The 17500-nt window shown below is 36.2% G+C and overlaps 1 protein-coding gene across 4 annotated transcripts in view; it reads right to left on the bottom strand.

The window, feature by feature from the left end:
- tbxas1 (thromboxane A synthase 1 (platelet)) overlaps positions 1–17500 on the bottom strand; it is a 379177-nt gene that overhangs the window by 221982 nt on the left and 139695 nt on the right. For all 4 annotated transcript variants that reach the window (XM_028810450.2, XM_051935311.1, XM_051935318.1 and 1 more), the window contains one exon: positions 3523–3616. In XM_028810450.2, coding sequence (XP_028666283.2) covers positions 3523–3616 — 94 coding nt within the window. The remainder of the gene's footprint in view (positions 1–3522; positions 3617–17500) is intronic.

Raw genomic sequence — 17500 nt, 5'->3', positions numbered from 1 at the left:
CCATTCATCAGGGATGACTTTACCTTAGGCAGGCAATCTACAATTTAAAGAGATTGTTATTTTCTTGTGAATTGTTACATATGCATTATTTTCACTTTTACCTTAAAAACTTCTGTAAAAACAATACTTGTTTCTTTATTTCCTGCCCAGACGTATAATACTGCTCTTGTTGTGAAGGGTGTTGCAGCTGAACGTACGCTAAGGATATGCCTTTGGATCATTTGCTGTCTTTTTGCTGATTGCTAGCTGCCTCTTCTGCCTGTCGCAAGTCATTGTTTTAAGAGCTCGGAGCACATGATGCTTGCCTGCCAAAAGCAATCCAACAACTGCTAGCTTAGAGGTCTGTTGACTTGTTTTAAATGATGGCTCACTGCCTGGTCTCGTGTGACATTGTAAAAGCAATACCTGTCTTTTATTTCTGGCCCCGGGCGTGGTTGAATTCTTTCTTGCAGCATGTATAACGCTGCTCGCGTTCGGTTGGGGTAGCTGCTGTCGCACTGCCCTTCGATCTTTTTAAAGCCTGTAGAGCCGCTGTCCTTTTCGCTACAGCCCTGGGACAATCTCTTGGCACCAAGTCTCATGTTTACGGTCCCCGTGAGACGCACCGTGACAAGTCTCCTTGGTCTCACGGGTCTTTAAAATGTCTTTCGAGATTATCACGTATCGTAGCCTTGCATTTGCTTTCCATTCCAGGATTTTCTTTTATAAATAGAGAGAAAGGAAAGTTCTGACTTGGCTGTCACAGTCACAGTGAGGCATTATGCAGACATATTTCCGTTGGTATAAAGGAATCCCAGTAGCATTTCTTGACACACTTCTGCTTAATAATTTGTTGGCTGAAAGTACTCAGTGTTAGTGTCTCAGGGAGATGATGTGTAGCATGGTTCGCTAATACCTCCAGGGGGTCTGGAGTATGTTCTTTAACTGAGCTTGCACTTTTAATTAGCTTGCTGATTTTGTGGGCCTCTTCTGCAATGATGTTACCAGCCAAGCACACCACAGCATAGAGAATCACAATGTTGCAATTTATTAAATTCCTCTCGGATATTGGTAATTATGACAACATCCACAGAGAGGAAACTCATTATTCTCAGATACACAAAGAAATATTTATTTGCTTTAAAAGAAAATACAAACACAGATTATCACCATATAAAATAACATATCTGAAATTTTAATAAAGACATACAGTATAACTCTGCCTCATCACTGATAATAGTTCATCCTTAAATTGCAAAAATGACATGCTTTATAAAAAGCTGCTGCAATCTTTGTAATGCTTCACATTTAAATAGTAGTAACTGGCATTATCCTTTTTCTTTGTGGAAAAGCAATTTATTTAAATAATATGCCTACACAGCAGAAAGCTTGCTTCTAACACTGCACACCCACAGATTTTCCATTCCCAGGGTGAATTCCTTACAGACTAAAGGAATGATTGAGTTTCCTTGTGAAGTACACCAATCACAAACTAATTGGTACATACAAACTACATAAAGACAAAAATCCACAAGCTCTGCTGCACTATCCAACTGCTCAGGGCATTGCTAATCTTATTGGACACAAAGGTGCTCCAAAAAAAACTTTCCATACTAGCAATGTTCCCTCTAATTTTTTATAGGCTATGTGCGCAAAAAATATCATCCGTGCGCATTTTAAAGCAAGACTAAATTTTTGTGCGCTACAGAATGTTTGTTGGAGTTCAGTTCAAGTTACAAAAACACGATGTTATTTCAGTTATCAATACCAAACAAGTTTCATTGTTAAATGCTATACCTATTAATAATGTGTAATTATATTTTACAGGTAGCATTTCGAATGTGGCACCAATGTCCATCAATTTTGCTAATTGTGCAAATTGATCATTCTGAAATGCAAATTTCGTCATCTCTGGAAAGCTGTTTATCAGATTGCTTTTGATTTTTTCTGCAACAAGGAATTTAAAGTCATTGTATTGTTGAATAATGACACTTTCCTCCTGAAGAAATTGTTTGTACTTTAAACAAAGAGATCGGATATGTTCAATTCCAAAGTCAAAGTCGCATTGTGCTATTGCTGTACAGTCAAAAGCAGACCATTCCTCAATTTCATTTTCAGGAAATCTTTCACCCAGATGCAAACATAGGATGTTGATGAAGGTTAATATGGAATTAGTATCCACGGAAACTTCTTTTCCAGACACCTTGTCAAGAAGACTGTTAACTTTATCACTCCATTTAACCTTCTCACCAAGGTACTGCATTCGAAGTTTGTTCAGTTTACCCTGTGCAAGATGATAAGCTTCCAATGGCGTCAAACCACGTTTTTGAAATGCCATAGTTAAAGAAGCCATTTCTGATAAGACATCATTCAAAATTTCCAATGTTATATGAAATTGTTCACTCTTCAGCTTCTTATAGCAGTACTTTGATATGGGATCATTATCTTTGGATTCTTCAAAATATTTTAATAGGGGATCATAATTTCGAATAATTGCTTGAAGTGCAAAGTGTCTGGATAACCAGCGCACTTCATTCAGAGGTCTGAAAGCAATTGATTCACATTCAGAAGCATCTGCTATTTCCTGAAATTTGTATCTTTTAGTAGAAGCCATTCAGACTTAAAAGCTATTGCAGCTCTCTTGCGTTTTGCACCTTTCATCGCTTGCGGTTTCGACATTTAAAAAATTATATCTAGCTACAAAGTACCAGGCTGAACACCAAGATTCCACGAAATAAACAATACAACGGGAGTCAAAGAATCAAAAGTTAGCGCGTTTCGTACAAAGATGTTATAGGCTGCCGCAGGCAGCAAGATACCGCATAGCGCAGACCGTAGCCTGCTACGCAGGAATCTAGGTCAGTCAACTCTGATTGGTCGTAGCTGCACAAGCGACGCCACACCCCTGATTTAAAATTTATAGCGCTTCAATAAATGGGATAAATGGGAAATCGGAACAGCTGGCCTTCTGCAACATTTCACTTTAATGCCAAAAATCATTTTAGGCAAAAATTTAATTTTTGTGCGCGCTATTTTAATTTGTGTCCGCGGGTTCGGAAAGTCGTGTGCGCACGCACACGCGCACAGCTTAGAGGGAACAGTGCATACTAGTCAGTGATGAGAGTAAAGAAACACCTTAACTTTGCACATTTTGATAAACAAGCTTGCTCACCAATCATCACATCCATGGTCCAAGTAAGTGCAACATGGTTCAATACAAATTTCCAAACATTTTTTCTTTTACTTAGGACTAGCCTTTTCACAGCCTGTAAAAAGTCAGGACATGAGTATAACTCACAATAAGTCTGATCTCAGTGAAGGAAAGTTAGTTTTGTAAACAGAAATTGCACACAAAACAAAAACATTGCATATGGAGCTAAAAAGAAGAATTTTTATATTGACAAAATCTTCATAAGTTGCTAAAGCATGTAAAACAAAGCTAAAACGATAAATATCTGATGTGTTAAGTGCATTTAAATGTGGGATTTGGTATACTTTTAAATAAGCAAAAAACATACATAATAGAAATTCTTGTTCTCTCACCTTTTGAAAGAAGAACATATTACCAAAAAAAGGCCAGGGTTTTGGATGTTTAACGCCAATCCTTTCAAGCTGAGTATAAGGAAAAACTGAATACCTAAAGAAAGTCAGAAAAGTCAGTGTTAATAAAAAAAAAAACGAGAATAAAAAGGTTTTGAATGAATAAACACTTACAGTTATCTGACTTAAGGACCACAATAAAAATCAGAACACTTAAATTAACCTTAGAGTAGAGATTATTTTCCACTGAAATTAACATGCCTTTAAATTACTAATAATTTGTTAGTATAAAAAATATTTTGAATACAATTATACTCCAAATAAATATATTCACATTAATAATAAACAGGTTTAATCCATCCTTTGCATTTTACAGAGACATAAAAATGGTTACAAAATGAAAATTGTGCTACCAAAAGCAAAGAACACCTCTACTGTAGGCTTCATGGTTTAGAATCCAGTCCTAAAAAGTTTTGTTCGTACATCATTTGTATTGCTTAATCAGCAGACCATTAATAAGATTTAAAGTCTATCATACCACACAAATGTAATTTGCTGTATTTATTACTTCCCTGTTAAAATGTTAGCTATGTAGTTATACACAAATTTAAATGAAAGTTAAAATGTAGGCATGCTTGGATAGCTGGATAGATGAAAAGTTTATTAGTAAAGGAGAGAAAAATAAATTTGCATTAATAATATACAAAACATATGAAAACAGTGAAAATCTCTAGATTATTTTCTAGAAAAATGCCTTGTTTGCTAAATAATCAACATCACAAAATAGACTATTATGGTATAAAAAAAATCACTTTTATTTTGAGAAATTTCACTTTTTGCTTCTTTCAAATATACAGAGACAAAACAACAATAAAACCACCTAATTTTAATAAGTGCTACAATGTTAAGGTCAGTTTTTACTCAACTGAGTACAAAACCCTTATCATAGAACTCTTATAATATGGCAAAGAAAGAAACTAAGTACTGTAACTGTGGTAAATGGTAGTTGATTTGTTCTAGTGGTAGCAAAGTAACTGTTATGGGCACCCTTTCCCCACAATTCTTGTTCCATGTTCTTATTCCATGTCTGTGTGAAATTCTGCCTGAAGGCTCTGTTTAATTTTTTTCACACTCTAAAGTAATATTGTTAAACTAATGCCTTTAAAATATCCCAACTTCTGTGTAGCTGTGACTCTGTTTGAATATTAGTTGGATGGATGTGCCATCTAGGCCTTTTTTCTGCCTCATGTGTACTGCTGATAAGAAAGCCACAGCTCTACAACACCGAAAAATGGATGATAATACCACAAAATGGGTAGATGAATGGATGTTTTATTTAAAATATTACTTCCTATGGTTTTTACAATATGATGATTTAAAAATATGGTTTGAACTACACATAAATATAGAGCAAGAAGATTTGATCAAAATGAAAACAACATATTTTTAGTTACTGTAATATTTAGGTTCTCCCACAGAGAGTTACACCATGCTACAACTGGTTACATGTTACAACTGGTTTCTCTTTATAGTCTTTATTAGGCCTAGCCAATCCACTAGATAATTATCATGTATACTAATTATTCACACTTAATTATTTTATTTTTTAATGAAATTGGTTTAAAATACAAATACAAATCAAATAAAAATGGCCACCTCACTGATTCAGTGTAGTTATTGTCTTTATGGAGTTTGCATTTTCCCACTGTTTCTTCATAGGTTTTCTTCTTACGTTGGAAAAAATGTTTTGGTTAAAATGACTGGCAATCCCAAGTTCACTCGATGTTAGTGTCGGTGTTTGCATTAAGTGTGCTCATGCAATGGGCTGGCGTTATGTCAAGGCTGTTTCCTGATTTGCTTCTATTGCTGCTGGGCTCTGATAGTCTATGACCTTAAAAAGTCATCTGATAGTTTTGATTTGGAGACCTTTTCAGGGTAAGTGGAGGAGACCTCGGTTTTAGTAGTGTTTTGTCTTGGTAGAGTAATATATATTGCACTACTTCCGCTATTGTATTATTAATATGTAGCCTTAGAATGCCTAATCTCACAGACTTACCACTGTTTATAAGGTATTATTGTATATAACTTATCCCCACCTTCCCTTCTATATCTATAACCTCAGGCAATTAGATGTAGTAAAAAGACAAGAAGAAGTTAAGTCACACATAAAATAATGTATTCTGATAATATTCATAAATAATAACAAAATGCAAAGTACATTTGAATATTGGCAACCATACAACCTGATTAAATGGTGATATGTAGTTCAGGCGGCACACAGACTTGCAGTTACTTAAATGTCTCTAGTTAAGGCATCATTGGTGCTCAGCTTTCAGCCACATGTCTGTTCAAAATGGCTGCTGAGCTGTGCTCTTCATTGTGTTGTCTTCATCATCACAGGTTAGCAAGAGGGATGCTTCCTTCAGATGTTGGTTAGTAAGTGAGAGAGTGTGAGGTTAAACAAGTAAATACATAGATTTTCTGTCCAACCCCCACAGCCAATAGGGCGTCGTAGTACTTAAAGGCTTCTGAACCAAGCAAATTCCAAACAGCCATACTTCAGACCAATGGGGGAATAGAACATCTTAACACCTGCCCCCAAACCATATGTTAAAGTACACCTTAGCCTATTTGCGGGGGTAGAAATATCTTTAGCAAAGAAACACTTGGCAAACTGGTTTAAGACACATCCCCCAAATCCTGTCGTAAAATTCAAACAGACCCATTTCAAAAGGGGGGGGGGGGGGGGGGGTATAAACACTAAATTACATTGCTTTGCCAAAATTACAAATAAAGGCATACAAAATATTCATCAAGTTATACTGTATGTAAAATCTCACATCACAACAAGTAGGAAGCACTGTGGTTTGTGATTCTTTTACTGGACAGAACCTGCCAGTGGATATAAACCTAATTTTTTATGGAATTATTTATTTATTGATGACTTTTCAACTTCATCTTATCACCTGATTTTTTATGGATTATTTATTGACTGTTATTGAAGCACTGCACTTTTCTACCTTTTGGGTTTTGAACCCCTGCTTATTGGGAAATAAAAGCACTTCAGCACTTTGCACTACTCCTGTCTGTTACGTGTCCTCATTGCATGGCCCCGCCCTGTTATAACTATGGAAGGTCCCGGTTTCAAGAGGGTTATGGCAGTCGCAGCCAACATGGACCATCACAATTAGTATCACCTTCTTTCAAAAGCTATCGTTCCAGGACATCCACATAGATGTGTTACTTGCTATATTGATATTCAGGCTCAGCTTGTATTTACCTGTATTTATTAGAAAATAACTGTACTTAATGCAGAAACTGTATACAGTAAAAACAATTTAACTCATTAGCCAAGGTTCTTTGTAAATGCAAACACCCAGAGACAAAATATAAAGCAAGACAGCAGCTAAACAATCCTGTGTCTGGCAGTTCATCATAATGATTTATTGTCTGAGCTCTGTCTTTGTTGTCAGTCATCCAGTCTTAAGACATTAACTGTGAACCAAGTCATTAGAATACCAAATAGGAGCTGAAATCACAGCAACAGTTAAGAAACTAACCAATGTTCCTGTGTGCTTGTTGGACCAAAAATTCTTATTGACATTATGTACTGCTTTACTGTGCATAAAGAGCTACTGTTTTCAAAGTTCAGCAATAAAAGGTCAATCTAAATGGTAGTTTTCTCTAATGTTGAAGCAGGAGGATTCTGCAGAAGGATTAGGGAATCTGAAAAGGCATATTTTTATATGCATTCTACAGTAATCCCTCCTCCATCACGGGGGTTGCGTTCCAGACCCCCCCGCGAAAGGTGAATCCACGAAGTAGAAACCATATCTTTATATGGTTATTTTTATATTGTCATGCTTGGGTCACAGATTCGCACAGAAACACAGGAGGTTGTAGAGAGACAGGAACTTTATTCAAACACTGCAAACAAACATTTGTCTCTTTTTCAAAAGTTTAAACTGTGCTCCATGACAAGACAGAGATGACAGTTCCATCTCACAATTAAAAGAATGCAAACATATCTTCCTCTTCAAAGGAGTGCGTGTCAGACAGAGAGAGAGAGAGAGAGAGAGAGAAAAAAGCAAACAGTCAAAAATCAATAGGGCTGTTTGGCTATTAAGTATGCGAAGCACCGCCGGACAAAGTAGCTGCAAGGAAGCGAGCAAGCATTTTTCAGCATTTTTTAGAGGAGCGTCCGTATCCTCTAGGCCAGTATGCGATCAGCCCCTCTGCTCACACCCCCTCCCGTCAGGAGCAGAGAATGTCAGAGCGAGCGAGCGAGCGAGAGAGAGAAAGAGAGAGAGAGAGAGGAAAGCAAACAATCAAAAATCAATACGTGCTGTTTGATCTTTTAAGTATGTGTAGCACCATGCGGGAAGCATATCGCTTGCAAAGCAGCCACATGTAAGCCCAGCAAAGAAGGGAGCACTGTGAAGGTAATCTTTCAGCGTTTTTTGAGGAGCGGCCGTGTCCTCTAGGGATGCAAGCAGCCCCCGTGCTCACAATATATTTGAGGAGTTTTATTTAATACATAATACGCGCTGTGGTTGGGTAGCTTCTCAGCCATCTGCCAATAGCGTCCCTTGTATGAAATCAACTGGGCAAACCAACTGATGAAGCATGTACCAGAAATTAAAAGACTCATTGTCCACTGAAACCCACGAACCAGTGAAAAATCCGCGATATATATTTAAATATGCTTACATATAAAATCCGCGATAGAGTGAAGCCGCGAAAGTCGAAGCGCGATATAGTGAGGAATTACTGTATATACATAGTACACTGTATACAGTATATTGTCACGTGCATGCACACAGGGGACAGCTTATGACTGGCATTGTGTCCTAATGCCTTTTCTCTTCCTACCTCTGCAGACCAGAAGATTAATGGCTATAATGCCACTGATGTTACTTCCAGTGTCCATCCACCTGGACCCACCTCTTTTTGCAAGAAGGACTTAAGAGCGGAAGACCCTCCATCTTGAGGCAGTTCAATTGGGAACTCACGTCAGGAAAGTTGTTTACGCAATTATTGCATGTGTTTTTTTCTGATTGTTTCACTTCAATTATATTGGGTTACCAGGGTGGAATCTCCCTATGACAAAAGAGCCTGGCTTCAGTAACTCCCCATAGCAGTAACCGAGGACTCCAACAGTGATGGCCACCAAAACTACCAGTTCCATGCAGCTGTGTGGGTGTCTGAATGGGAAGCATACCAGAGGGATGTTGCCACCCAGTGTACTTGAGAAGTACATGGCCCTCAGAAGTAGTATCTCCCGTCTATTCATGATAACGGCAGACGGCTGAATAGAAAAAGTACCACTAACAAACCCGGTCGGAATGCCCATCCACCCACAGGCCAGGCTGCCAGCTTGCAGGCCAGGTAATGAACCAGACATCCAGGCCAGGATGCCAGCTAGCCCATGCTGACAATTACTATGTGTATATATATATATATATATATATATATACACACATACATACATACATATATATATACATATATATCTATAATAATAAAAGGCAAAGCCCTCACTGACTGACTCACTCACTGACTCACTCATCACTAATTCTCCAACTTCCCGTGTAGGTGGAAGGCTGAAATTTGGCAGGCTCATTCCTTACAGCTTACTTACAAAAGTTAGGCAGGTTTCATTTCGAAATTCAAAGCGTAATGGTCATAACTGGAACATATTTTTTGTCCATACACTGTAATGGAGGAGGCGGAGTCACGTATCGCGTCATCACGCCTCCTACGTAATCACGTGAACTAAAAACAAGGAAGACATTTACAGCACGAGTCACACGCGGGAACGAAGGTAAATTACGTTAATTTTTGACTGTCTTTTAATACTGTGTGAGCATACATATTAACACATGTGCAATTTAAACGTGTGCATTTACGGGGTGATTTCTCAGGCTTAAAAGCTCACCTTTTATCAAACGCGGGAAGAAAGGTAACTGACGTTGTTCACTGTCTTTTAATACTGTGTAACCATACATATTAACACATGTCCAATTAAATGTGTGCATTTACGGGGTGATTTCTCAGGCTTAAAAGCTCGCCTTTTACTAAAAAGGTAAATGCAAAACTATTTTCAATCAGTTTATTGAAACGCTCCCGTTAAGGATTGCAATAACATATTCGCGAGATAAAAGAACGAAGTAGGGGGAAATGGAGGAACAGCCGCAAACAGCGAACAGCAAAAAATTAATTAAACAATTGAGAACGGAGCGAGTTAAGCATACAAGCATGTTCATAAGGGAAACAAAGCACGGTGTAAAACGTAACTTTAAATTAAGTTAATAGAAACGCTCCCGCTGCGGATTGCAATAACATATTCGCGAGATGAAAGTTTAATGAGAAGACACGAGGTATAAACGAAGCACACGCCGTGGCGCAACGTTAGGGGCAACAGTTTCAACCATTCTATGATCTGCTTCTCGCAACTGAAAGACGGCACATGGCGGATGTTAGCCGACTTGCTGACCGCAACATTAGGGGCTTCAACTATGCCGCTGACGCAACATGTCAGTGCCAACACTTTGCAGACTGTACTTAAAAGACACGCCCTCCTCACTGGACAGTTACAAACACCAATCAAACTAACGATGACATCAAGTATTACCCAAACAAAAGTAGGAAAGGAGGCATCTTCATAAAATGCGTGTGGGATGATTTGCATGAGACGCTGCTTTAAAAAAAAAATGATAAAAAAAATACGGGATAAATCCCGTCCAGTATTGATTCAAAACGGGACGCGCTATTTCATTCTCAAACGTGGCACGACTCCGTATTTTAAAGGATGGGTGGCAACCCTACAGTGCCAGGTAACCACCCATACAATCAGATTGTGATTCAGACTAGGAATGCAATAAATGTAATTACCCCGATCTACATACAAGGCGAAAGTCTTGCAACATTCAAAGATGATGGTTTGGGATAATTAGTACTTATTAAGTACAACATTGAACATAAAAGAGCTTATGAAGCCTTGAACCGAAAAAAGCAAGATCTCAGAGATCGTAAAAAAAAAAGGAGGTAATGTCGTTTTACTCACTGTACATTTTACTCAAACATTACCAGTTATTCCACGAGGGAGACCAGCAGATGAACTCAACGCGTGTTTAAAATCCATGATTCTCCCACGGTCGGTTATATGTCGCGTGTTCTCGGGTAGGTACACCAAAAAATGTATACATTTAAGCATGTAATGGGCAAAGAAAAAATGAGGTATACCCGAAGGCACTGCAGTAGTACTCAATGTAACTTTACTTCTTAAATGTTAATGTTTTACTGTTTAATAATTTATACGCTTCTTATATATTGTTCAAATTCTTTTATGAAAATACCAGTGACAGCACAATGCACGATAACATGGAGTGAATACATCATACGCATCTGCCCACGGCCGCCCTGGTGTGCGCAAATAGGAGTTGATTCTAAAATAAAATAAACATAAAAAGAGTAATACATTCATCACCCATAAAGCGGATAGCAGACGTGACGTATTATATGTGTACCACATTTCAAGTCAATACGTGAAACGGTTTGCAAGCTACATGTGATTTAAAATCCTGGACAGACCAACAAAAAGCCACGGTAGCAAATTATTGAAGAAGATTTTACTGTTTAATAATTTATATTTATATGAAATGTGCTTCTTATATATTACTTCATATTCTCATATGAAAATGATGTTAATGTTGTTTATATTGATTTCTATGTTATTGTAAGTGCATCTATGTGTGTATATGTATGTATGTATGTGTATATATATATATATATATATACAGTGGTGTGAAAAACTATTTGCCCCCTTCCTGATTTCTTATTCTTTTGCATGTTTGTCACACAAAATGTTTCTGATCATCAAACACATTTAACCATTAGTCAAATATAACACAAGTAAACACAAAATGCAGTTTGTAAATGGTGGTTTTTATTATTTAGGGAGAAAAAAAAATCCAAACCTACATGGCCCTGTGTGAAAAAGTAATTGTCCCCTGAACCTAATAACTGGTTGGGCCACCCTTAGCAGCAATAACTGCAATCAAGCGTTTGCGATAACTTGCAATGAGTCTTTTACAGCGCTCTGGAGGAATTTTGGCCCACTCATCTTTGCAAAATTGTTGTAATTCAGCTTTATTTGAGGGTTTTCTAGCATGAACCGCCTTTTTAAGGTCATGCCATAGCATCTCAATTGGATTCAGGTCAGGACTTTGACTAGGCCACTCCAAAGTCTTCATTTTGTTTTTCTTCAGCCATTCAGAGGTGGATTTGCTGGTGTGTTTTGGGTCATTGTCCTGTTGCAGCACCCAAGATCGCTTCAGCTTGAGTTGATGAACAGATGGCCGGACATTCTCTTTCAGGATTTTTTGGTAGACAGTAGAATTCATGGTTCCATCTATCACAGCAAGCCTTCCAGGTCCTGAAGCAGCAAAACAACCCCAGACCATCACACTACCACCACCATATTTTACTGTTGGTATGATGTTCTTTTTCTGAAATGCTGTGTTCCTTTTACGCCAGATGTAACGGGACATTTGCCTTCCAAAAAGTTCAACTTTTGACTCATCAGTCCACAAGGTATTTTCCCAAAAGTCTTGGCAATCATTGAGATGTTTCTTAGCAAAATTGAGACGAGCCCTAATGTTCTTTTTGCTTAACAGTGGTTTGCGTCTTGGAAATCTGCCATGCAGGCCGTTTTTGCCCAGTCTCTTTCTTATGGTGGAGTCGTGAACACTGACCTTAATTGAGGCAAGTGAGGCCTGCAGTTCTTTAGACGTTGTCCTGGGGTCTTTTGTGACCTCTCAGATGAGTCGTCTCTGCGCTCTTGGGGTAATTTTGGTCGGCCGGCCACTCCTGGGAAGGTTCACCACTGTTCCATGTTTTTGCCATTTGTGGATAATGGCTCTCACTGTGGTTCGCTGGAGTCCCAAAGCTTTAGAAATGGCTTTATAACCTTTACCAGACTGATAGATCTCAATTACTTCTGTTCTCATTTGTTCCTGAATTTCTTTGGATCTTGGCATGATGTCTAGCTTTTGAGGTGCTTTTGGTCTACTTCTCTGTGTCAGGCAGCTCCTATTTAAGTGATTTCTTGATTGAAACAGGTGTGGCAGTAATCAGGCCTGGGGGTGGCTACGGAAATTGAACTCAGGTGTGATACACCACAGTTAGGTTATTTTTTAACAAGGGGGCAATTACTTTTTCACACAGGGCCATGTAGGTTTGGATTTTTTTTCTCCCTAAATAATAAACACCATCATTTAAAAACTGCATTTTGTGTTTACTTTTGTTATATTTGACTAATGGTTAAATGTGTTTGATGATCAGAAACATTTTGTGTGACAAACATGCAAAAGAATAAGAAATCAGGAAGGGGGCAAATAGTTTTTCACACCACTGTATATATATATATATATATATATATATATATATATATATATATATATATATATATATATAAAAAATATATATATTAAAAATATATGTGTATATGTATATATAATATATCTGTATATGTGTGTATATGTGTGTGTATATGTGTATATGTATATATATATATGACAGCAACACTCATAACAATGACAACACAATTACATTGACAATCATGTTACGTTATTTTTAAAATGTTTCCTTTACTTTTTCATTACCTCTTTAACACACTACTTCTCCGCTGCGAAGCGCGGGTATTTTGCTAGTATATATATATATAAATATATATATATATATATATATATATATTATACACTATATATATGTATAATATATATATGTATAATATATATATATATATATATATATATATATATATATATATATATATGTATAATATATATTATACATATATATATATTATACATATACACATATACACACACATATACACACATATACAGATATATTATATATACATATACACATATTTTTTATATATATATTTTTAATATATATATATATATATATATATATATATGTATAATATATATATATATATATATATATGTATAATATATATATATATATATATATATGTATAATATATATTATACATACATATATATATATATATACATACATATATATATATATATATATATATATATATATATATATATATATATATACGGCATCATTTATGTTCGTCTGTGCAACAGTACACATGGACCTCTGAGCCACGTTGACTTTTCATTAGTCAACCTCAGTGGAACCTTGGTTCACACAGAGGCAGCGCCAGAGAGAGACGCGCCTTGATTTAAACGATTGCATTTCTTGGTGGGTTTGCGTAGCTTATTGTCAATATCTTTACACCTCTTTTTAAGACTTAATTTAAAAAGGTTTTTTCTTTTCTTCTTAATTAAAATTTAAAAGCAATACTTCACCGCTGCGAAGCCCCTCTAGTGCTGACGTCCGAGGTTCGATTACCGTAAGCGAGTGCAGTGAGTGTGTACGCCTGATGAGCCAAGAATAAGGGGGAAAGACGTGTCGCGTACTCTTTGCATTATTTGACAGTAAACTATTTTCAATCATTCTATGATCTGCTTCTCACAACTGAAGGCACCGTGGCTGATGTTACCTCACTTGCTGGCCAACCATAAGCGTTACCTGGTAGGTAACCAGCCACTCACTTCACTCCCTTACGGGAATCGAACCTCGGACGTCAGCGCTACAGGCGAAGCCCCTAAAATTGCGCCACGGCGTGTGGTTCGTTTATTTGACAATATGTAGATCGGGGTAATTACATTCACGGCATTCGTAGTCTGATTCACAATCTGATTGTATGGGTGGTTACCTACCAGGTAACGCTTATAGTTGGCCAGCAAGTCAGCTGGAAGTGATCACTCGAGTGAAGGCAGCTTCACAAAAAAACAGATCCTTAACAAAATGTTATTAGTATATTTTCCCTCAATTTAAAAAGGTTTTCTTTTCTTCTTAATAAAAATTTAAAAGCGGTACTTCGCCGGTGCGAAGAACGTGGATTTGACCGACTGACACATACAGACATATTCATGAGTGCAGGTACTTCGGAAAGAAAGCACCGTGTAAACCTAAAGTTTAAATTAAGTTCAAAGACCTACAAAAGGTTGCCATTGATTTGAGGCAAGATTGCTTTTCTTCTGTACAACTATACGTTGCATTCTCAAGAGTGTGCTTGCATGGCTTTGGATATATATATATATATATATATATATATATATATATATGTATGTCTATATATAAATATGTAAGCTTGTAAGTACTGCCTTACTTCTCTTTAAGAAAGGAAGATGTAATGATACTTGATTTAAACGATTCTATGTCTTCCTGGGTTTGCTTAGCTTATTGTCAATATCTTTACACCTTTTTTTAAGACTTATTGACTGAAACGGGCTTTCACGAAAAAAGTTAGGGCTTTGCTACAGGATACACCCTCCACAAGTTAAGCAAATAAAAATAAAATATATATTTCTGTTTTATTTAAACCTTTTAAGTTCGTATGCATAGCCCCATTTGGCTGTTTTATTATTATTTTTTCTTAATAATATAAGTAATATTTAATCTCCTTAAAGAAAAAGAACATATCCATTTTACTTTTTTTGTATCTCTGTAGTAATATTTTAGTGTAAAAGGATAACCAGTATTTAAACCTTTTATGTTACTTTATAAATTTATTTTACACAATGTTGAAAAATTAAAAAGAAAGCTACATATTTTGGCAGCTGCTGCTTTCATTTTCAATGAAATGAAAAAACCTCTCCAAGACAAAACGTCAACGAAGAAACAGTTTGCACTATCTAAAAATGAGAAACCCTCATTTATAAAAGTTTGCTGCAGATGACTTAACTGAAAATAAATGAATAGTTCCTATGTGTATAATACATATTTATCTATTTTACTTATGCCTTTATTCCAGCAAGTTGCAACATCTGAGGTACAATTTCTTACATTACTTTTGTTTTTTGCAGCACAGGCACCTGAAGTGACTTCCTCAGGGTCACACAGTGGTGTCAGTACCAGGATTTGAACTGACAAGCTCCGGGTTTACTGAAATATTACTGAAGAAAGAAAAAAAACGAAAACGGGCAAATGGGGCTATGCATACTGATGTCCATCCATCCATTATCCAACCCGCTATATCCTAAATACAGGAGCCAATAAGTAGATATGTATATATACAGTATATATATATATATAAACAGCATATATACATATATATATATATATACATATATACATATATATATATATATATATATACATATATACATATATATACATATATATACATATATACATATATACACATATATATACATATATACATATATACACATATATACATATATATATATATATATATACATATATACACATATATACATATATATACATATATACACATATATACACATATATACATATATACACATATACACATATATACATATATATACATATATATACATATATACATATATATACATATATATACATATATATACATATATACATACATATATATACATATATACACATATATACATATATACACATATATACATATATATATATATATATATACATATATATATATATATATACATATATATACATATATATACATATATATACATATATATATATATATATACATATATATACATATATATACATATATATACATATATATATATATATATATATATATCTATACTAATAAAAGGCAAAGCCCTCACTGACTGACTGACTGACTGACTGACTGATTCACTCATCACTAATTCTCCAACTTCCCGTGTAGGTAGAAGGCTGAAATTTGGCAGGCTCATTCCTTACAGCTTACTTACAAAAGTTAGGCAGGTTTCATTTCGAAATTCTACGCGTAATGGTCATAACTGGAACCTGTTTTTTGTCCATATAGTCTAATGGAGGAGGCGGAGTCACGTATCACGTATTACGCCTCCTACGTAATCACGTGAAGTGAAAACAAGGAAGAGATTTACAGCACGAGTCAAATGCGGGAACGAAGGTAAATGACGTTAATTGTTGAGTGTCTTAATACTGTGTAAGCATACATATTAACAGATGTGCAATTAAACGTGTGCATTTACGGGGTGATTTCTCAGGCTTAAAAGCTCGCCTTTTATTAAAAAGGTAACTGCTGTTTTCATTCTGAAGGGCACAAACCACGTTAAGATTTCATGCTGAAGAGTAAGCTCAGCACACAGCTTGGTCATATTACAGCCGGAAGGGTGAACTGACAATATGATATACAAAGAGATCCTTAAGAAATAATTATTGATTAATTTTCCCTCAGTTTAAAAAGGTTTACTTTTCTTCTTAATAAAAATTTTAAAGCGGTACTTCGCCGCTGCGAAGCGCGGGTATTTTGATATGTATCAAAATATATCGCGTCATCACGCCTCCCATGTAAGCACGTGAACTGACCCGCTGCCGTTTGCAATGCCATATTCGCGAGATACAAGTTTAATGACAAGACACGAGGTATAAACGACAGTTTGGATCACTTTGTGACAGAGTTAAAATTGCTGTGGCCAGAAACTTTTAACTGCCGGATCTTAGCTAACATTAAATAAACCCGTGGACATCGCAACATCACACAAGAGAGCGGCTCACGTGAAGTGACTGAACGCAGCAGGAGTGATCACTTCAATGAATCAAACCTATTCAAAAAACACATTTCACAATTGATAAGGTACGAAAACAATAGATAGATAGATAGATAGATACTTTATTAATCCCAATGGGAAATTCACAATATGAAACCGATTGTGGATTTCCGTACAGCCCTTGAAACTTTGTGACGGCACGAGACTTCAGGTCACGTGTCTGCAAAAGAACCTCATTCAGGCAACTATTTTTACTGGCGGTGGCTCGGGGGAGAGAGTTTTTATTCCTCGCATCCCCGTTATACCCTCTGATCTCCAATTTCAATTCAAACGCCTCCAATTTACACTAAGGCTCTGCTTAG

The sequence above is a fragment of the Erpetoichthys calabaricus genome, chromosome 1 (genome assembly GCF_900747795.2).
Source record: "Erpetoichthys calabaricus chromosome 1, fErpCal1.3, whole genome shotgun sequence".
NCBI classification, from domain to species: Eukaryota; Metazoa; Chordata; class Cladistia; order Polypteriformes; family Polypteridae; genus Erpetoichthys; species Erpetoichthys calabaricus.
This window is presented reverse-complemented; position numbering and strand designations above follow the sequence as displayed.